The 21,903-nt window shown below is 45.0% G+C and overlaps 1 protein-coding gene across 4 annotated transcripts in view; it reads left to right on the top strand.

Annotated features, from left to right (window-relative positions):
• SPIRE1 (spire type actin nucleation factor 1) overlaps window positions 1-21,903 on the top strand; it is a 265,068-nt gene that overhangs the window by 221,496 nt on the left and 21,669 nt on the right. For 2 of the 4 annotated variants that reach the window (XM_075314570.1, XM_075314571.1), the window contains exons 9-10: window positions 3,691-3,732; window positions 17,410-17,576. In XM_075314570.1, the coding sequence (XP_075170685.1) occupies window positions 3,691-3,732; window positions 17,410-17,576 (209 nt within the window). The remainder of the gene's footprint in view (window positions 1-3,690; window positions 3,733-17,409; window positions 17,577-21,903) is intronic. The other 2 variants (XM_075314572.1, XM_075314573.1) reach the window with 1 other exon arrangement.

Here is a 21,903-nt window from a genome sequence, read left to right as displayed (position 1 = left end):
ATACAGTGTATACCGCCGATCACATGATCGGGGTCCAAAAAAAACACCCCGATTCATAATCTGGGGGGTCTCAGCTACCCCCGGTAGCTGAAACCCCCGAGATTTTCGGTCGCTGGGGGGCGCTACAGGGTTTTTTCGGGCCGCCGCTTTAAAGCGGCGGAACAGAATAAGTACCCTGTTTTGCCGCCGCTTTAAGTCGTACGGCCGTCGTTATGAGGTTAAAGGGCATCTGTCGCATTGTAAATGCAGTCTGATCAGTGGACGACATAGTATAGAGAACTTGAGCAGAATGATGTATGGCTTTGTATTAGAGAACGCCGAATAACTGATATTTTATTAATAAAATTCCCTGATGTTTACATTTATGAGTCCACTGGGTGGTCTACTCAATGATTGACATTAGAGTTGAGCAAGTACCTAACTATTCATACTCTCTATACTCATAACGAGTACTGTCTAATACTCGTGTATTCATTCCGAATAGCGGGTGCAATGCAAGTCAATGAGGAAAACTCAAGGAGTAGCGCTATTCGCACAAATAGTACGACATTCCAGTTACTCGTTACTTTGCGACTTTCCCCATGGATTTGCATTGCACACGCTATTCGGAATGAATACACGAGTATTAGACAGTATTCGTTAGGAGTATAGCGAGTACGAATAATTACACATCAATTAGAGTTGAGCGAGTACCTATATGCATACACAATCATACAGGAAACACTGTCAATCAATGATTAGGACCGCCCACTGGACTGCTGATATGTACATATGTAAAGCGCTGTGGAATCAATAGCGTTATATAAGTGTGTGTGTGTGTGTGTGTGTGAATATAAATATATATATATATATATATATATATATAATTTTTTTTTTTAATTGAAACTTTTCCCCAAAAAGATGTACGGCGTATTAATCTATAATAATAATAATATTTATTCACTTATATAGCGATGTCAATTCCACAGCACTTTACATGCAGTACATTGGCAATCTGCTTCACTCCTCTTCTATGACATCCGGCCTGCAGATCAGATGCCCTTTAAACAGTGTGTGTAATACCTGCAGCCCTTTTCTAAATGCTTAGATACAGTGCAGTGCTATCCGGTTACTGGTTTCCATCTGTAGAAGAGGTTTTTCTTCTTCTTTTATTAAATTTTGTGTGGTTAGCTGTAAATTCCTGCACAGTCTGCACTTTCCACACACTATTAAGGTAGATATATTGATTAACTGTAGGTAGTGCAATAAATAGGCCGCTGGGAGACGGATGTAAAGGTTCAGGCTTGGAAAGTGGGACCTGTATTCGTTAAGGTCAGATGTTTTAAATCCTGCTTTAATGAGTGTCTAATTGTGCTCGTCAATGTAACGATGCCGTATTGATGAAGCCCAGAGTTAGGCCTGCCTTTATAATGGATTTCTGCTTAATTAGTTTATTGCATGTTTCGGGGAATACCGATATCATCTCCTTTGAATATATAAGCAGGCCTCTGACTTTGATGTATGAGTAGCCCGTAAGCCCAAAGCATGGGTGTTGTTGGAGACTCCCTATAATAAAGAGTTGTTTTATGGGTGTACGGTTTATTCCTTAAGGCCTGTTTACATGCAGCCATGTTTTATGAGCTACACAACTTCCTAAAGTGTTATTACCTTAAGACAGATGAGTATTATTATTACAAGTATGAAGAACACTTCAGTAATGGTAATGATTAGTGATGAGTGAACACTGCCATGCTCGAGTGCTCACTACTCGTGACAAGCAGTCGGATGCTCGGATGGGTGCGACTTGTCTACCCAGTATAATGGAAAGCAATGGGGAACTCTAGCTTTTTCCGGGAAAATCTTCCGTATTAATGCTCAAATTACCCATTAACTTCCATTATACTTGGTACATAAGTCGAGCCCATCGGAGCATCCAGCTGCTCGTTACGAGTACATAGCACCCGAGCACGATAGGGCTCTCTCGTCACTAGTAATGATGAATAGTGGTTTGGTAATGATGTAGAGGCCAACCATTTATAAATGGAGTTCATGATGTTTATGTGAAACTAATGGATGAAGACGTGGTCTGTCTCATCTCTAAAGGCTGCTTTACATGGTACGACCGATTGTGCGATTTCACAATCAATCGTACCCGCCCCCGTCCTTTTTGCGTCACGGGCAAATCGCTGCACGTGGCGCACAAAGTCTGTAACCCCCGTCACACATACTTACCTCTCGTGCGACCTCGCTGTGGGCGGCGAACGTCCACTTCCTGGAGTGGGAGGGACGTTCGGCGTCACAGCGACGTCACACGGCCGCCGGCCAATAGAAGCGGAGGGGCGGAGATGAGCAGGATGTAAACATGCCGCCCACCTCCTTCCTTCCACATAGAGCGGGAGGCTGACGCGGGAGGCAGGTACGCGATGTTAATCGCTCCTGTGGTGTCACACGGAGCGACGTGTGATGCCACGGGAACGATGAACAACCGTCGCCCGATTTCAGGACCGATATTATGGAACCTAGCGACCAGTACACGACTCACGATTTGTGAGCGATACTGCGTCGCTAGGAGGTGTCACACAGGCCGGCATCGCGAGCGATGCCGGATGTGCGTCACAAAAACCGTGACCCCCGACGATCTATCGCACGATAGATTGTCTGGTGTAAAGCAGCCTTAACTTGTCGATGTTTGTATAACCTTCCACATCCATACAATCGGTAGCAATACATACCTATCCTCCCCCACCATTTCAGTGGGGTAAAAGGATTCAAGTCTTCTTACTCACAGACCCCATACAGAACATCTATGTTGGCGTTTGCTTTTGCTTTTTCTTCTCTGTGGGAGCGGCTGTGTTTTGAGTGGCCACCATCAGAGAAGTTCTGTGGTATACAGTACACCCAGTTAGTTGAATTGCATATTTGAGTCTTTTAATGTTCGGGGCAAAACTTTAAAACAGGCGGACACGGGAATAAAAAGAAAAACCGCAGCGTAATTAGAATTCTTTGTTTCCCAGGCCATTGTTTGACCATTTATGTGATTTAGCTAAGAAATGTTCTTTACATGATCTCGGTTAATGGTTAAGATAGACATTGCTTTTCCATTATCATAAGCCTGTATTTATCCAACGTTTTGGTAACATGTTAGGCAGCCATTCCTGGCTTGAAACTCACGTAATGATGACGTTATATTCTTCACATCCACCTAAAGTATTAAAATCAGACTTGACCATCTTCATAATATGTACGGTATATGTTTTTCAGCTAACCACACTTTTCTTCACTTTTAAAAATGCATACGGTATATACCAAAAGGATTTTTGACAAATCTTCCTGTCCGTGTCACAATATTGGGAGTGGGGAACAGTGAACCTCATAAGTAGACAGATGTGCCAGTCAGAATGTTAAAAAATGGATAAATGAGAACGACTAACATTTGTTTTTAGGGTGTGCGTCTGAATATACTGTGTATACATGTATATATTATGGTATTCATTTTATAAGTAGGTATAGATGGCTCCTGATATGGGACATTGCAATGCTGCTCTTTACCAGTATACTTGTTTATATGTCATGTTCGTGTTGCTTATTTTTATGGCATTTTTGTTTAAATCTGCCACATTTCAGATGTTATCTAGGCCAGATCACGTCATCTGAACTGTAGAACTGTTCAGTATTTTACCTTGTCCTAACAGACGATTTCTGTTTTTCCAGTAATGCGGCCCCTTAGCATGTCTCACAGTTTTGACTTGTCAGGTAAAATGTGCCCCTGGCGTGTTCTTGTGGATGTTGTGGTTCCCCTTTCATGTGGTCCTTTGTGAGATTAGTCAGTTTCTGTCATGGTCAGAAATAAAACCGTTGTATCGAAAATTGCAGGAGAAATACACTAGAAGATGGTATATGTATTACGTAACCTACCAAACAAGTCCCACCTTTAAAAAAAAAAAAAAAAAGTTTTTTTTTTTTTTGTTTTTTTTTTTTTTACAAATTGGAATATTAGGTTACAATTTTAAATTGTAGTGAATGGTCATATTGAGTCCAAAATCACAGAGAGCACTCGTATGCCAAAAAACAGACGTCTGAATACGGAGAACACACTGTTTAAATAACGATGTGCCTGTGCACACCTGTGATTTTTCATATGGACCAATGGGGCGGTGTAAAAAAAAAAAATTACAGCTTGGGACCAGTCTGCTCCATTTTTATGGACTAGACTAGCACATGTCCATAGCAGGCAGCTCTGCTCTGACCCGCGGAGGTGGTCACATCTGAAGTTTGCGGATGTGAGTGGCTCAAGGAGTTAAACTACAACCGAAATTGTGCATAAAAATGAAAATCTTGTTTGATGCAAGAGTATTGCATCAAAATCACAGTAAAATAAAATACATGGAAATACTCTTATTAAATGAAATGAAGCGCCTCTGGGTCTGATCATTTCTGTGTGATAACCTGGATCTAGTGTTTCCCCATATTATCAGGTCCTTCTCAGTGCCGCTATCTCCTAGAAGAATCTGACGGCAGAAGTATGAAACCACTTTAGACTGTAAAGAGGATAACGCTTTCAAGTACAATCTGATGTGCATGGAGTCTCGGGAGAAGCTGCACAGACAAAGCTCTGTGTCGATGATGGGTGACACAAGGATGTGCTTCACTACATTGATGTTATCACAGACGAGCTGCTGTTTTAACCATTCTACTAAACGATCCTAATCTTCCACCTGGTCTTATCAAATTTCCGTATGCATCACATAGACTTTTGTAACATTGGAAAGACCCTTTGATTTACACAAAAGGAGCAGCTCAGTGATTTATATTGGCAAAAAGTGTGCATAGGTTTCATAACCAACATAGTTTCTTAAAGGGAGTCTGTCAGCCCCAAAACGCATCTTAAATTGACCACATACCTGTGTAGGGGAATTGGCTCCTTTAAAATGATGTTTACTTTATTATTCTGTTCTATTATCCTGTAAATAAATTGTCTTTCCTCTCTGCTTTGGCCACTCTATGAAGCTACACCTAGAGGGTAGCCGAGCGTCCTCACGGAGTAGAGTGGTTGTGTGCGGGTGCTTCAGTACTCTCATAATGAGCGCATGCCACTGCTTTCTAATCTGACCCCACTGGGCATACCATGGCGGTCAGTCATCATAGAGAGAGGTGGAGGCAAGCAAAATCTGGAGGTGCACTAGAGCCACACCAAGGGTGCATAGAGCCACCTAATTAGCATTTTAGATTAAGGCCTTTTTCACACATCAGTTTTTCATATATGATTGCTATCTGTTTTTTTTCACGTACATTGGGTACGGAAAGTATTCAGACCCCTTTACATTTTTCACTCTGTTTCATTGCAGCCATTTAGTAAATTCAAAAAAGTTGACAGAAAAAAACAGGAATGTATACATTTTTGCAAATTTATTAAATAAGAAAAACTGAAATATCACATGGTCATAAGTATTCAGACCCTTTGCTCAGACACTCATCTATTTAAGTCCCATGCTGTCTATTTCCTTGTGATCCTCCTTGAGATGGTTCTACTCCTTCATTGGACTCCAGATGTGTTTAATTAAACTGATAGGACTTTATTTGGACTTATTTATTAAAGGCACACACCTGTCTATATAAGACCTCACAGCTCACAGTGCATGTCAGACCAAATGAAAATCATAAGGTCAAAGGAACTGCCCAAGAAACTGATAGAATTGTGGCAAGGCACAGATCTGGCCAGGCCAAGATTACAAAAGAATTTCTGCAGTACTTAAAGGGGTTATCCGGCTTAATTTGCTTTTTTTTTATTATTTTCCTATTGGGCTACATTGGGGCAGGTAAGTAGATAGAGACCACTTACCTGCCCTGCTGTCAGCCCCTCTCCCCCTCTCAGAGCGGTCATGTGACCGCTCCTGCCGCGATTTTGCGGTTTCCGGTCATTTCATGTCTACATGGGCAGGACCATGTTGACATGCAAATGTGGAAACAGCATGTCGCCTCCCTGCTGGGCGGGTACAGTGCGATGAGCCCTGCCCCCTTCCCTGCACCCTCCCACACATTCCCCCGCACCTCCCCCTGCACTGCTGTAGGGTCCGTGACCTGGGGGAGGGGCCTGGCGGCGGCTGCCGTGGTGTCAGCTCTAGCACCGGCCCCCCTGCTCAGGTTCACACATTCAAATATACCGGCATCACAGATCACTGATGCCGGTACATTTGAAAGTGCTGATGAGAAGCAGCGCAGCGCTGCTTCTCATCTTGCACGCTGTCTGAGCTCTCTTCAGCACAGCGGTGACGTCACCACTGTGCTGATATGTCTAGAGCACAGACAGCGCGCGAACGTGCAGGAGCGGTGGGGACCGATGACGGGTGAGTATGTACTCCCTATGGGGTGGTGTGTGTGTGTGTGTGTGTGTGTATGTGTGTGTGTGTATGCGGTGCACAGCCCGATGTGTGTGTATGCGGTGCAGAGCCTGATGTGGTGTGGGGTGCAGAGCCCGATGTGGTGTGGGGTGCAGAGCCTGATGTGGGGCTGTTATTTGCAATGCTGTAGTGTAGTGCCCTGCCCTGTAGTGCCCTGCCCTGTAGTGCGCTGCCGTGCAGTGCGCTGCCGTGTAGTGTGCTGCCCTGTAGTGCGCTGCCCTGTAGTGTCCTGTAATGTGCTGCCCTGTAAGTGTCCTGTAATGTGCTGCCCTGTAGTGTGCTGCCCTGTAGTGTCCTGCCCTGTAGTGTCCTGTAGTGTCCTGCCCTGTAGTGTCCTGCCCTGTAGTGTCCTGTAGTGTCCTGCCCTGTAGTGCCCTGTAGTGTGCTGCCCTGTAGTGTCCTGTAGTGTCCTGCCCTGTAGTGCCCTGTAGTGTGCTGCCCTGTAGTGTCTGCCGTGTAGTGTGCTGCCCTGTAGTGTCCTGTCCTGTAGTGTCCTGTAGTGCGCTGCCCTGCAGTGTCCTGTAATGTGCTGCCCTGTAGTGCCCTGTAGTGTCCTGCCCTGTAGTGTCCTGTAGTGTCCTGCCCTGTAGTGTCCTGCCCTGTAGTGTCCTGTAGTGATCTGCCGTGTAGTGTGCTGCCCTGTAGTGTCCTGTCCTGTAGTGTCCTGTCCTGTAGTGTCCTGTAATGTGCTGCCCTGTAGTGTCCTGTCCTGTAGTGTCCTGTAATGTGCTGCCCTGTAGTGTCCTGTAATGTGCTGCCCTGTAGTGTCCTGTAGTGTCCTGTAATGTGCTGCCCTGTAGTGTCCTGTCCTGTAGTGTCCTGTAATGTGCTGCCCTGTAGTGTCCTGTCCTGTAGTGTCCTGTAATGTGCTGCCCTGTAGTGTCCTGTAGTGTCCTGTAATGTGCTGCCCTGTAGTGTCCTGTCCTGTAGTGTCCTGTCCTGTAGTGTCCTGTAATGTGCTGCCCTGTAGTATCCTGCCCTGTAGTGTCCTGTAGTGTCCTGCCCTGTAGTGCCCTGTAGTGTCCTGCCCTGTAGTGCCCTGCCCTGTAGTGCCCTGTAGTGTCCTGCCCTGTAGTGTCCTGTAGTGATCTGCCGTGTAGTGTGCTGCCCTGTAGTGTCCTGTCCTGTAGTGTCCTGTAATGTGCTGCCCTGTAGTGTCCTGTAATGTGCTGCCCTGTAGTGTCCTGTCCTGTAGTGTCCTGTAATGTGCTGCCCTGTAGTGTCCTGTCCTGTAGTGTCCTTTAATGTGCTGCCCTGTAGTGTCCTGTCCTGTAGTGTCCTGTAATGTGCTGCCCTGTAGTGTCCTGTCCTGTAGTGTCCTGTAATGTGCTGCCCTGTAGTGTCCTGTCCTGTAGTGTCCTGTAATGTGCTGCCCTGTAGTGTCCTGTCCTGTAGTGTCCTGTAATGTGCTGCCCTGTAGTGTCCTGTAATGTGCTGCCCTGTAGTGTCCTGCCCTGTAGTGCCCTGTAGTGTCCTGCCCTGTAGTGCCCTGTAGTGTCCTGCCCTGTAGTGCCCTGCCCTGTAGTGTCCTGCCCTGTACTGTCCTTTAGTGATCTGCCGTGTAGTGTGCTGCCCTGTAGTGTCCTGTCCTGTAGTGTCCTGTAATGTGCTGCCCTGTAGTGTCCTGTCCTGTAGTGTCCTGTAATGTACTGCCCTGTAGTGTCCTGTCCTGTAGTGTCCTGTAATGTACTGCCCTGTAGTGTCCTGTCCTGTAGTGTCCTGTAATGTGCTGCCCTGTAGTGTCCTGTCCTGTAGTGTCCTGTAATGTGCTGCCCTGTAGTGTCCTGCAATGTGCTGCCCTGTAGTGTCCTGTCCTGTAGTGTCCTGTAATGTGCTGCCCTGTAGTGTCCTGTCCTGTAGTGTCCTGTAATGTGCTGCCCTGTAGTGCCCTGCCCTGTAGTGATCTGCCGTGTAGTGTCCTGCCGTGTAGTGATGAGAGGTCAGTGCTGGGGCAGAATATACTGACAGGGAATGTGTGTGCAGGGGGCCGGCAGAGGGAGGGGCTGGACACTGGGGTGGGGCTGGACAGTGAGGCCGGGCGGTGCCAGCTGTGACTGGTAGGTTTGGCACAGGAAGTGGTCATGTTTGCTGGAGCTGAATGTAAACAAGAAGCTGCACAGAATAAAGGTATAATTCAAGAGGAACAAAAGTTAGAAAACAAAAAATAACAATGTAGGGGTGATTAATATGACAATACAGCACAGATTAGCTTACACTCAAACATTTTTGTTATGTCGGACAACCCCTTTAAGGTCCCTAAGAGCACAGTGGCCTCCATAATCCTTAAATTGAAGAAGTTTGGGACCACCAGAACTTTTCCTAGACTTGGCCATCCAGCCAAACTGAGCAATCATGGGAGAAAAGCCTTGGTGAGAGAGGTAACGAACCTCAGTGGCTGAGCTCCAGAGAGGCAGTAGGGAGATAGTTGACTTTGTGAATTTTCTCCTATCACTGCAGCCCTCCACCACTTGGGCCTTTATGGCAGAGTGGCCCGACGGAAGCCTCTCCTCATTGCAAGACATTAAAGCCTGCATAGAGTTTGCAAAAAAAAACAACACATGAAGGACTCCCAGACTATGAGAAATAAGATTCTCTGGTCTGCTGAGATGAAGATAGACCTTTTTGGTGATAATTCTAAGCGGTATGTGAGGAGAAAACCAGGCACTGCTCATCACCTGGTGTCAGCATCATGCTATGGGTTTTTTTTTCAGTTGCAGCAACAGGACTACTGGTTGCAATTGAAGGAAAGATGAATGCGGCCAAGTACAGAGATATCTTGGAAGATAACCTCTTCCAGAGTGCTCTGGACCTCAGACTTGGCCGAAGGTTCCCCTTTCAACAAGACAATGAGCAAACAACTCTGTGATCATTCTTGACGGTCCCAGCCAGAGCCCTGATTTAAACCCAACTGAGCATCTTTGGAGAGACCTGAAAATGGCTGTCCACCAACGTTCACCATCCAACCTGACTGGACTGGAGAGGATCTGCAAGGAAGAATGGCAGAGGATCCCCAAATCCATGTGTGAAAAACTTTTTGCATCATTCCCAAGAAGACTGATGACTGTACTAGCTCGAAAGGATGCTTGTACTCAATACTGAGCAAAGGGTCTGAATACTTATGACTGTGATATTTCAGTTTTTCTTGTTTAATTTGCAAAAATGTCTACATTTCTGAGGGGGGGGGGGTTCTGTCAGATGAGGTGCAGAGTATACATTAATGAGAAAAAAATGAACTTTTTTGAACTTACCAAATTACTGCAATGAAAATAAGTAAAATATTTAAAGGGGTCTGAATACTTTCCGTACCCACTGTATATCATTTGTACCTATGACAGTCTATGGGGTTGTTCACATGTCAGATTTTTTTTTTCCTCAGACCAAGTGGTCATGCAAAATTACGGATACATGTCAAATATTGATCCGTGTGCTGCCCTTTTTTTTTTTTTTTTTTCCCCTCATCCATGAAAAAAAAGAATGAGACTGACCAAACGCTAATGACATTCTCATGATAATCATTGATAAAATTTCGCTTTTCTCGTATGTGGAAAAAAACCTGAAGTTTGAATGAGACCTTGGGGGGTATATGCCCAGCATTTTGGATTTAACGTGTTTTTGCTGTGTCCAAAACGCTGTGTTGTACAATACAAGCACAGTGTATGGGATTTATAGAAATCTCCTGCCCACTGTGCTTCTTTTATACACAGTGTAAGCTGACATGCGGCGCAGCTGTCCTAGCCACAGCAGGTCAATTTAAGTTTATCAGTGGTTGAACACGGCAAAAGTCCGCAATGTCCAGAATCCTGATCGTGGGCATAAACGCTGCATTCTCCCTTGGTGAACACTCACATCTCCTCAGGAGAAGACACGCTGCGTCTAGAATGCAGTGTGCCAGATTGTGGGCACCTACCCTAATGGGGATTTTCTGTGAAACGGAGGTCAGATTAGTTTACTTGAAGGTAGTTGTTTATAGTAGCCATATAGTTGGTTAGTTTAAAAAAAAAAAAGAAAAATGTTTTGGGGCAGACTCCCTGTAACAAAGCCTCAATGTAGACACTAAAAGCACCCCTACGCTACATCTATAAGTATAGTAAAGTAAAACCAGCAACTTGAATGCAAACCGTCCCTTCTAAGTGAGAGTGACATCAGATGTATGCCCTATTTTCTACTTTAACACTATTTTATGGAAGAAAGTTGTACATACAGGGTTTCCCAATATGTGACCAGAGTGTTTGTGCTATATTTTGGATACTAAATTGCCCATATGTTACATTACATATGACCTAAAACATCAATAAGAGTATGGTGCATTGTTTTAAAATCGTGAATAATTATTTTTACATCAAGGAAAATTGAGCCAGGTGATTGCTGCTCAAATAGAAAAATTAGGAAGTGATAAAAACTTTGCATAAAAATATTTATTAAAAAAATCCTGATTAACAAAAATTCCTTTCTTTATCCATTTTAAAATGACATATCAGGGAGCAGCATAGCACATTAAGGTTTATTGTATTAAGGCCTAACGCCAAAACGCATCAGCGTGCTATCCTGCTCCCTGATATGTCATTTTAAAATGTACAAATAAAGAAGAAAGGAATTTTTATTAAAGGGGTGGTTCACTACTCTGCAATAGTAGCCACATCCCTATATGACTGATAGGAAAGACATTTCTAAATACCTTGTTCAGCCAATTCTGCTTCTGAGCTGCGCTATTGTGGTCCGCTTGTGACACCCTGGCCTATCAGGTCGCCACAAGGGTGCCGTGCAATCTGCCCTTCTGAATGGTACCTGCTCCTCCTTGGTTACGGCTCCTGTCACTTTGGTGTTGCTACCAACAGGTGTAAACAAATCCTGAGGAACACTCTGCACCACACCCACCAATCACCCATTGGGCAGCCTGAGGGGAATAGGGCCACCCAGATGAAGGGATTGTAGAAGAAGGGCAGAAGTGTTAGTGAGTTGTAGAGTTGGAGAGTGGAGGTAGAAGGAGAGACAGCGGTGACAGTCCAGGTCACACTGGAGCTGGGCTCCTGTAACCGTCCCAGGTGCCAGATGTTTGCCTGGCCAGAAGGAGCTGGAAACCCGTTCACAGGGGGTAGTGGCAGGGAGCACTGTACTGCTACAGAGAGCAGGCCGGCTGCCTTGTGCTACAACCGGGCAGGGACCAGGGCACGACTGGGTACGCGGACCCTAGGCTGGGAAGTAGCTTCACGCAGCCCAGAAATTCACCCGACGGGAACGGAATCTTCAGGAACCGTTCCCCACCCCCTCCAGAATCAGGGTACTAGCTCAACGAGGGGGATAGGACTTCCCACAACTGTCCACAAAATCCCAAGCGTGAGCCCTGAGAGCAAGCTCACCCTGCTAGCCAGCTCACCCTGCTAGCCACGCAGGTGAGCGGGACCCAAAATGCTTCAAGCGTAAGGGATCCACACGTAGGACACACAGTGCCAAGGGACAAGGCTTCAGGTCAACAAGCAGCACCAAGAGGACTTGGACCCAGCGTGCCCGTACAAGGACCACAGAGTGCTCAAGAGTTTGGTTTACCTGGTGTCGGCGTCAGTGACTTTGGACTGTGTGAGTACACATTACCCCCCTTGCACCCGACGGGTTCCCCACGCCATCCATCACCGGGCCCCGGGACACCACTCCCCTGCCCACGGAGGGGTTAACAACTTCAGCTGCCACGCACTAGTGTCCCTGGGCTCCCCAAATCGGCAGCGGTGGTCCCTCACGTTACCACACACCGTGGGTGGCGTCACGAACACTATCCAAAGCAACCCCCCTTTTTTTTTTTTATTTCAAGAGGCCGCGTGACCCCCGCCTCGGGTCTGGAGACCCCTCGAGCCACTGCAGATCCGAGCAGCCCGTCGGCTGTCGCGGGGGCGGCACACGCTCATACCCATGAAATGACCCCACCACCACCTGGGTTCCGTGACCTCTGAGATCCGGTGATGTTATGTCAACTTCCAGTTGACCCGACATCACCGCAGTTGGCCTCAGTATTCCTGAGTGACTGAGCTGTGGGCAACGTTTCACCGCTCATCACAGCCCAGCATCTCTCGCTCTCTCTCCTTCGCTGCAGAGCGCCACAAGCAGAAGTGATGTTGGGCTGTGACGAGTGGTGAAACCGCCCACAGCCCAGTCACTCATGGAGACTGGGACTGGGCTCAGTGATGTCGGGTGAACTGGCAGGTGACCTGACAACACCGCAGCTGGCCCCAGTCTCCCTGAGTGACTGGGGCTGTGGGTGGCATTCCACCGCTCGTCACAACCCAGCATGTCTCGTGCTCTCTCCTTCGCTGCAGTCATGCAAGCAGGAGCGATGCTGGGCTGTGACGATCGGTGAATCTCCACCCACAGCCCTGTCACTCAAGGAGACTGGGGCTGGGCTCAGTGAGGTCGGGTGAACTGAAAGCTGACCTGACATCACTGGATCTCAGAGGTCACGGAGCCCGGGGGGGGTCACTTCAGATGAGCACACCACAATAGCAGCACTCAGGCGAAATTGACTGAACAAGGTATTTAGAAAAAGCCTTCTCTATCAGTTTTAGAGATGTGGCCACTATTGCAGAGTAGTGACCCACCTATTTAATCTGGATTTCAACAATACAGTTTATTGTGGATGTTTGTTACTCAGGCAATGGGTGACTATATCCGAACTGACTAGTGGACTGGAACTATTAATATTCTCCTAGTGAGCGTATCTGCTTTCTACAAAGAAGACCACTACCAAAAGAAAGCCCCAACCAGCTGGCTCAATTTCCCTTGATTACACTCTGCCGAAACTCTTGTTGGTGGAGACTTGTGCACCGAGCTGAAACGCTTCTCACATACGCTATATGGCATTGTGCACTACTTTGCATTACTTGAGAAGTTTTTCTTTTATCTCTTGGGCACATAAGTTTTAATAACTTTCTATTCTCTAATAGCGCCACTTTATTTCCCTTTTGTCACGAGAAATCTATAATGTTTTAACATGCAATATCGGAACGTGGTTTTTCATAATCACATCAAAGACCATTTTTTAGGACCTCTTCCTAAAAAAATAAATCAGTACCTTTTACTTATGTTTTTTTTACTCCGCTTTGCAGATGCCACTAGTGGTGCAGGTTCCTATGGCTCCTCTGCTGGCCCATGTGTACATAATCCTAGGAAAAATGTGTTGATTTGGACCTTCTAATCCACTAAAATAGTGACAGATATGTAATGAAAGCTAGAATGGATCTGCTTCTGCATCTTCATACATTTCAGGGGTAGACATATCATTGGTGCCCTCTCACCTTAAAAGTTAATGAATTTTATGGCTAATTATTTGTGAATGCTTAGAAAGGCATAAAGAGGAGCTATGTGAAATAAGGGGCCTATGCACTGTCCTGCACAGGGGTCCCCCGCTATCTATTTCTGCTTCTGATACATTTTATGCATTGGTTTATTTTGTCAATCTTAAAATATTGGTTATAATACTGTTCCTGACCATGAGAGAAATTACTTAAATCTTTCTGTTATTCATTATCATCATTCACCTATTTACTCCCAGCCTTGTGATATCTGCAATAACCATGTGATGTGATGCAAATTGCAGAACTAATAACTAGTTATTATTTGTTCTGATGTTTATGAATGTTCAGCATTACATTAATAATGGTACGATGAACAAGGTTTTCACATTGCAGTGTGTGTTATATTATGGAACTTTCATTTATAGAAACCATGGCAAAAATATCTGAGAACATGGTAGAAAAATAGACATTTCCATTGTGTTTTTGTTTGTTTTTTTCAAAGATTTTTGTGGTTACCAATTTGAATGTGTCCAAAAATTGCAAAATCCACCAGATTACCTTGTAGGATGAAAAGAAGAACAAAAACTACCTGAATACTCTAGTCCAGGGAAGCACAACTCTTGGGATCCAAACACTACATTGTTGGATTGTTCAGTTCCTTAGGGATGCATTAAAACTAAACGAGAAATTCATATATGAAATATTCAATATTTGTCACAATATCCAATGTGGATAAGATTTCACTTTGGGACGCCCACCTATTGAGAGGGTAGGGGAACTATAAGAGTTAAAGGGGTTGTCTACTTCTTCTAAAATGCATGTGTTTTTGGCTAAAAATCATGTTTGCATATATATTTTTTTAATTTATATACGTTGCGCTGTTTGCCTTCTGTGGCCTCTGTGTTGCGCAGACTACTGTTGGCTGCAGGATGAGTTAAATTAAATTCAGTTCCTGAGCTTATTCTGATGGTAAAAATATTTTCTCTGTGGGTTTTATTTTTAGCTGACCACAGACCACATCAAAGTTGAGGTGTGTATGAAAACACAAAGCATGTAAAAGCAACACAGTGGTAGATCTTTCATGAAATCGAAATAAAAATAATGATTTTGAGCCTAAATCATGCGCATTATAAAACAAAAAAAATGTCCCCAAAGGTGGACAATCCCTTTTAGGAAAATGCTGAGGATTTCACATCTCTTGTAAATTACAATGTAGAGAGCCCAGACATTCACAGCCACCTGTCCATTTGGTCTACTTCTCTGGAGTGCCAAATCAGGAGACGTGGACACCATGTGTGCAAGGGTAGAAGCTCAAATGAGAAGGCAAGTGTGCATAAAGACCATTGATAGTTGGTGGCTCTGTTAAATATTTTACATTGGGTCCACGAGCTTCAGGTTAGGCCACTGAAGCATCCTCTGATGAACTCTCATCTATCAGTATAACTTGTCATTGAAAGAACAATTTAGAACAGTACTGCAGTGTCAATCTCTTTCCAGGACATACAAAATGTGGCCAATTTGCTACAATGGCTCCATGTAGTGTATGGAAAAACAAATAATTATGGAATGGTATGCCAAGCAGCAAGTTTAGCAAACCCAAATGTTTCATTCATACATGAACTTTCCTATAAAAGTAGACATGTACATTCGATGACGGTCTACTGAACACTCATTGAGTCAACTGTAGAGCTGCTGTGAACCGATTCTCTGGTCTCTTGTCATGTCAGTAATCTGTGACTGTTGGACAGGAGTCCTGAGAAATTGAATCCGCAGCTCTTTTTTTTTTTTGATTAGCTGGCCTGAAGCGACGTCATCGTTTTGACATGTTTGACTATGACATTCCTCCAGGCCGGCTAATCAATCGCAGACCATTGAGTGCTGGGAGGCAGGAGGCTGTTCTTAGGGCTTTCATCCTTTTGGATCAGCTCCTACAAATCGATTTGCACCAACTGTAGTCAACAGTTGTCTCCTGTCTCAACCATTGTCTCAGCCAAATGTTCAAGTGATCAGTGGAACGAATGGAGAAAGCCAGACAGGTCTCTGAAAACAAAATGGTTAGAAATTAAAAATTCAAAGTACTGACCATCATCTTAAGGTGGTGTCACACACAGCGATGACGACAACGACGTCGCTGCTACGTCACCATTTTCTGTGACGTTGCAGCGACGTCCCGTCGCTGTCGCTGTGTGTGACATCCAGCAACGAACTGGCCCCTGCTGTGAGGTAGTTGCTCGTTGCTGAATGTCCTGCTTCATTTTTTCGTCGCCGCTCTCCCGCTGTGAAGCACACATCGCTGTGTGTGACAGCGATAGAGCGACGAAATGAAGCGAGCAGGGAGCAGGAGCCGGTGTCTGGCAGCTGCGGAAAGCTGTAACCACTGTAAACATCGGGTAACCAAGGGAAGACCTTTCCCTGGTTACCCGATATTTACCTTCGTTACCAGCCTCCGCCGCTCTTGCTGCTAGTGCCGGCTCCTGCTCTGTGCACATGTAGCTGCAGTACGCATCGGGTAATTAACCCGATGTGTACTGTAGCTAGGAGAGCAAGGAGCCAGCGCTAAGCAGTGTGCGCGGCTCCCTGCTCTCTGCACTGTGACATGTAGCTGCAGTACACATCGGGTTAATTAACCCGATGTGTATTGTAGCTAGGAGAGCAAGGAGCGCCAGCACTAAGCAGTGTGCGCAGCCCCCTGCTCTCTGCACATGTAGCGACGTTATGATCGCTGCTGCGTCGCTGTGTTTGACAGCTAAGCAGCGATCATAACAGCGACTTACAAGGTCGCTGTTACGTCACAGAAAATGGTGACGTAACAGCGATGTCGTTGTCGCTATGTGTGACACCAGCTTTACTCCAACATCAACAGATTGTTGTCTGATCTTGGCGGGTTCGGACGATTTTCAGCTAGTGTATGAGTGTCTTAAAGATCCTATCCTCTCTGCTATTGTTGTTGTCATATGCTACATCTGCAGATGAATATCTAAACATGTTCGGTATACTATAATACATAGGGTTGGCATTGACTGGTGCTGTGTCTACTGCTTTCTACAATAGCAGTATTTGCTTTGATTAGGTATGAAGGCTTTACGACAACTGGGCAAAATGTAGATTTGTAATAAAGATATCAGTTTGTGACAACTGAGAAGCTGTGCAAGAAAAATCTTATAAGACCCCGATCCTACTTGATAATTGACATGTAACTAAAGTCAACCACACAATCTAATCCTCCAAACCCAGGGGTCTAGGAACATGAGTTGTTGATATTTTGCATGTTATACCGACTTCTGTCACTTGGCAACTTCCTGGCCCAAAAGGGCTACGTGCCAGGAAGGTTGGGGTTAACTGCACACACTTTAATTCTTACATTTTCACTTTGGGCTTATATCCACATATTTAGTTTTGTCACCATTGCTGCAGAACTAACTCTTTGTTTGTAGCCTATAACTGTTAAACCACTACCTAAACATTTGTATCATTTAATTCACTAATCTTTTATTCCTTTATGACACTTTTTAATAAATTAAAAAGCCATTGTTTTGTAGAATGTACTATTGTAAAGCCCATTAGAGATTGCACATCGATAGGATTCAGGATACTTACAATATGTGGCAGCCACGTCATGCTACGTTGGATTAAATATAGTAGCATGCCATTAAATGTCTGGCACAGCAAAACCAAACCATGTGTAAGCTGGAGATTATAGGATTTCTCTGTTCCAAACCACTTTTTACATCTTATTTTGTTTGGAAATGCAGATGTTTCAACTCCTGAAGTTTCAAGGAAGCAGCCAAACCGCACAGTGTTAAATGGAGGTATACTGGAGCACACTGGTGTGAATGGAAGACCCATGCAACTGACAGTCCAGCGGAAGAGACTGCTAAAAGCCCCAACCCTTGCGGAGTTGGACAGCTCCGAGTCAGAGGTAAGTGCTAATTTCTAAATGGAGGCAAACTGGCCATAGATATCAGATAGCTGACAGCCGAATACTCGCCTGCCCTACCGCGTTCTCCTCTGACCATTCCATATGTGTATGGTTGGCTTTGCCGATTGTCCATGTGTCCTGTATGAGGAGAGAGTAAGCCACTGCCAGATCTATGTTGGTCGCTTATCTTCAAGCAAAACAAACTCGTTGGACATGTCAATTCTGATCCTTCTTCGGGAAGACGCCGTACAAGTTAGATGTGTGGCTGTTACTGATTAAACATTCATTAAATCGATGGTCTGGTTAAGTCAAGCCTCGTAGACCCTCTTCTGCTCAAGCTCCCCACACTAAATAAAATGATCAGATTTGTAAAAATTGACCATGCTGAATTGGCTCGTTCCCTCTATTGCTCTTTATAATTCCTTTGTTTACATACAATAGCTTGTACCTAACGACTGCCGTTCTCTTCCGTTGTTCAGCTATCATTGCTTGGGATGTTATGTCAGTATGGATAAACATCTCTGCAGCTTGTAGTGATGGTCCATTATGATCACGTGGCAAGTATGTGATATGATCACTTCCAAAATGATGGAATCTTATGGAGACTTGACTTGTATTTTAACTTCCTTAAGCTTTAGAGCACTTTTTACATTTTTATATTAGCATAGTACCGACCACAATTTTCTCATCCAGCTGGAGATCTCCTGACCTGAACTCCAAAGCCGCATGAGGTTGTTGAGTTCAAGTCAGACCTTCTACCGATCTGGACATCATGGTTTGTTCTTGGACCGTGAATGTTGGACGTGTAAAACCTTCCTTAGTATATGTTCAGATGATGTCTTTTTGGAGTGTGTGAACCAAATGATTTTTTCGGAAGGACGACACATCAGAGTCTTTTGTCATTAAGTTGTTTTTTTGTTGTTTTTTTTTTACATCTGTTCGGACATTTCCCAAGCACTTTTTGCAATGTCTCTTGCTCCTAGGGTGTTTTCTGCTTTTTTTTCTTTGTATAAACTAGTGCATGGGTTGAAATGGGAAATCGCCTGAAGAATTGTCTTGTCACTTCTTTAAATCATTCGGTGTCTTTGGAAACCTGAAGCAAATAAAAGAAGCTCAAAAGAGTAAACATATAAACTGAAAGTCATTTTTGCATAGGAATGCATTATGTTCATTCTTTTTAGTGTACATTTAGCACTCTAAGTGGTTGTATGTAAATTCACTTAAAAGGAATCTGTCACCAGGTTTTTGCCACCTAATATGGAGGCAGAGACCCTAATTCCAGCAATATGTCCGGGCAGAAGAAGATTATTACTAGAAAACTAGTAAACCTGCTTGGTAGGTAGTCAAGCATATTTCAGCTCTGTATAACCCCTCCCTACCACTGATTGGCAGCTTTCTACCTATGAAGTGTACACAGAAAGTTGCCAATCAGTGGTGTGGGCGGGGTTATACAGAGGTCAGCATTCAGAGAACTGGTAGTTTTGCAGCACATAAAATAGTGATGATTATCAGGATGACAGCAAACAGCTCAGTAAGTGACAGATCGCTGGAATCAGGGTCTCTGTCTCTACGTTATGCTGCTCTCAGATGGGGGAGTAAAAACCTGGTGATAGACTCCCTTTAAGGAGTTTTTCTTTCTCCATAAAAATAAAAAAGCATTTTTTACCTCTATAGAGGATAGCTTTTATTGTATGATCGCTAAGGGGTGCAAAACTGGGACCGCTTCTGAACACTGGAATGGAGATCCCAACTCCAGAATTCATCCTCAACCCCACATCATCTGTGACTCACGGGTGTATTTATAGAAGTGTATGGGCGATACGGAAATGACTAAATGCTTGAGCAACCCAAATGCCAGACAGAGGCTTTTCATTTGCTTCTGGCTTTTATGGACACTATGATGCAGGGCATGGAAAACCAACTCCTCAGTTTGCACAGTGAAGAATCTCATCCAGGGTAATCCTTCATGACAATATATAACCTGAAGCGTTTATTCTTAGGCTACATGCGCACGCTGCTTCTTTTTCGTGTTCACAAACTGCAGACAAAACTGCAGCCAAAACTGCACCTTGTCAGAGAGAGCCTGGAAATGTCACAAAAAATGTAGGTGCTTTTTTGGTGCGTTTTTGCTGCTTTTTTGGTGCATTTTTGGCTGCAGTTTTGTCAACAATTGTTTCATGTATTTTTCAGTTCAAACAAGCCCATAAAGCTTGTTGAATTGAAAAAAAAAAAAAAATTAGAAATAAATAAATAATTAAAAAAAACTGGAGTGCGGTCCCCCCCAATTTTAATGCCAGCCAGATAAAGCCATACGGCTGAAGGCTGGTATTCTCAGGATGGGGAGCTCCACATTATGGGGAGCCCCCCAGCCTAACAATATCAGTCAGCAGCCGCCCAGAATTGCCGCATACATTATATGCGACAGTTCTGGGACTGTACCCGGCTCTTCCCGATTTACCCTGGTGCGTTGGCAAATCGGGGTAATAAGGAGTTATTGGCAGCCCATAGCTGCCAATAAGTCCTAGATTAATCATGTCAGGCGTCTCCCCGAGATACCTTCCATGATTAATCTGTAAATTACAGTAAATAAACACACACACCCGAAAAATCCTTTATTAGAAATAAAAAACACAAACACATTCCCTCATTACCAATTTATTAACCCCGACAAAGCCCTCCATGTCCGGCGTAATCCAGGATGGTCCAGCGCCGCATCCAGCTCTGCTGCATGGAGGTGACCGGAGCTGCAGCAGACACCGCCGCTCCTGTCACCTCCATGCAGCAAATGAAGACAGCCGCGCGATCAGCTGAGCTGTCACCGAGGTTACCTGCGGCCACCGCTGGATCCAGCGGTGGCCGCGAGTAACCTCAGTGACAGCTCAGCTGATCACGCTACTGCGTGGAGCTGACAGGAGCGTGGAGGACGGGACTTTCAGCGGTGGCGGTGGCGGTGAGAGGGGTCCATCATCTCCCCTGTGCGGGGACAGCGGTACTTCGGGGAGGACGGGACTATCAGCGGCGGCAGCAAGAGGGGGATGGACATTGGCAGCTAAAAACATTGATTTTTCCCTCTCACTGCCGCCGCTGATAGTCCCGTCCTCCACATCATCTCCCCTGTGCGTGCACGCTGGGGACAGTGGTACTTCGGGGAACACGTGGAGGACGGGACTATCAGCGGCGGCGGCAGCGAGAGGGAAAAATCAATGTTTTCAGCTGCCAATGTCCATCCCCCCTCTCGCTGCCGCTGCCGCCGCTGATAGTCCCGTCCTCCACATCATCTCCCCTGTGCGTGCACGCTGGGGACAGTGGTACTTCGGGGAACACGTGGAGGACGGGACTATCAGCGGCGGCAGCGAGAGGAGGATGGACATTGGCAGCTGAAAACATTGATTTTTCCCTCTCGCTGCTGCCGCTGCTGATAGTCCCGTCGTCCACATCATCTCCCCTGGGGACAGCGGTACTTCGGGGAACACATGGAGGACGGGACGGGACCACTTGCCTGACCTCACTTCCTGACAAATCACCTGCGTTTTTGGTACCAAAAACGCAGGTAAAAGGCAGGTAAAATGCACCACTTTTGATAGCATGCATTTTTCCTGCGTTTTTGATGCCCTCATTGATTTCAATGGGTGACAAATGTTGACAAAAACGCAGGAAGAATGAACATGCTGCATTTTTTTTGTCACAAACTTTTGACAAAAAAAACGCTGACAAATAAACTGCAATATGCGCATAGAAAATCTGACTTCTCATAGACTTTGCTGGGAAGTCAGATGTCAGAAAGTTCTGCTGACAAAACTGCAGCCAAAAAAGCAGCAAAAAAGCAGCAAAAAAAGCAGCGTGCGCATGTAGCCTTAGGCTTCTGTTGTTCCATGTCAGTCCTGAACACTCCTTGTCTGTTGGGCTGTTCAGGTCTGTGTGATTCTTACATAAACACAAGTAATGCCTCCTGCTTGTGTCCTTAGCGCTTGTATGTGCACATGGGTGTGTTCACTTTCCCAGGTCTAGACAACTTCATAATTGCACTGTGTGCTTCTGACTTTGCATTTCTTGCTCCTGTAAGCCTGCCCTTCAGACACACTTTTTTCGCAGTATTTTCTTTCACCCCAAAACATTTATTTAACTTTATCATCTCCTTTGGGTGTAGACAGGATATAACAGCCATCTTTAAGTTACATATACTGATATATACTGTGTCTAAGGAAAATACACTGAATATGCAATATACATATATACATGTTAGTAAGGAACAAAAGCATACATAAACATGTGTGTTAGTTTACATTTACTAAACTATATACCTGAGTCTATGAAATGGCTGAATTAA

This window comes from Anomaloglossus baeobatrachus, chromosome 6 (genome assembly GCF_048569485.1).
Source record: "Anomaloglossus baeobatrachus isolate aAnoBae1 chromosome 6, aAnoBae1.hap1, whole genome shotgun sequence".
NCBI lineage: Eukaryota > Metazoa > Chordata > Amphibia > Anura > Aromobatidae > Anomaloglossus > Anomaloglossus baeobatrachus.
The sequence above is the reverse complement of the archived record's forward strand: the minus strand, read 5'-3'. Positions and strand labels throughout refer to the sequence as shown.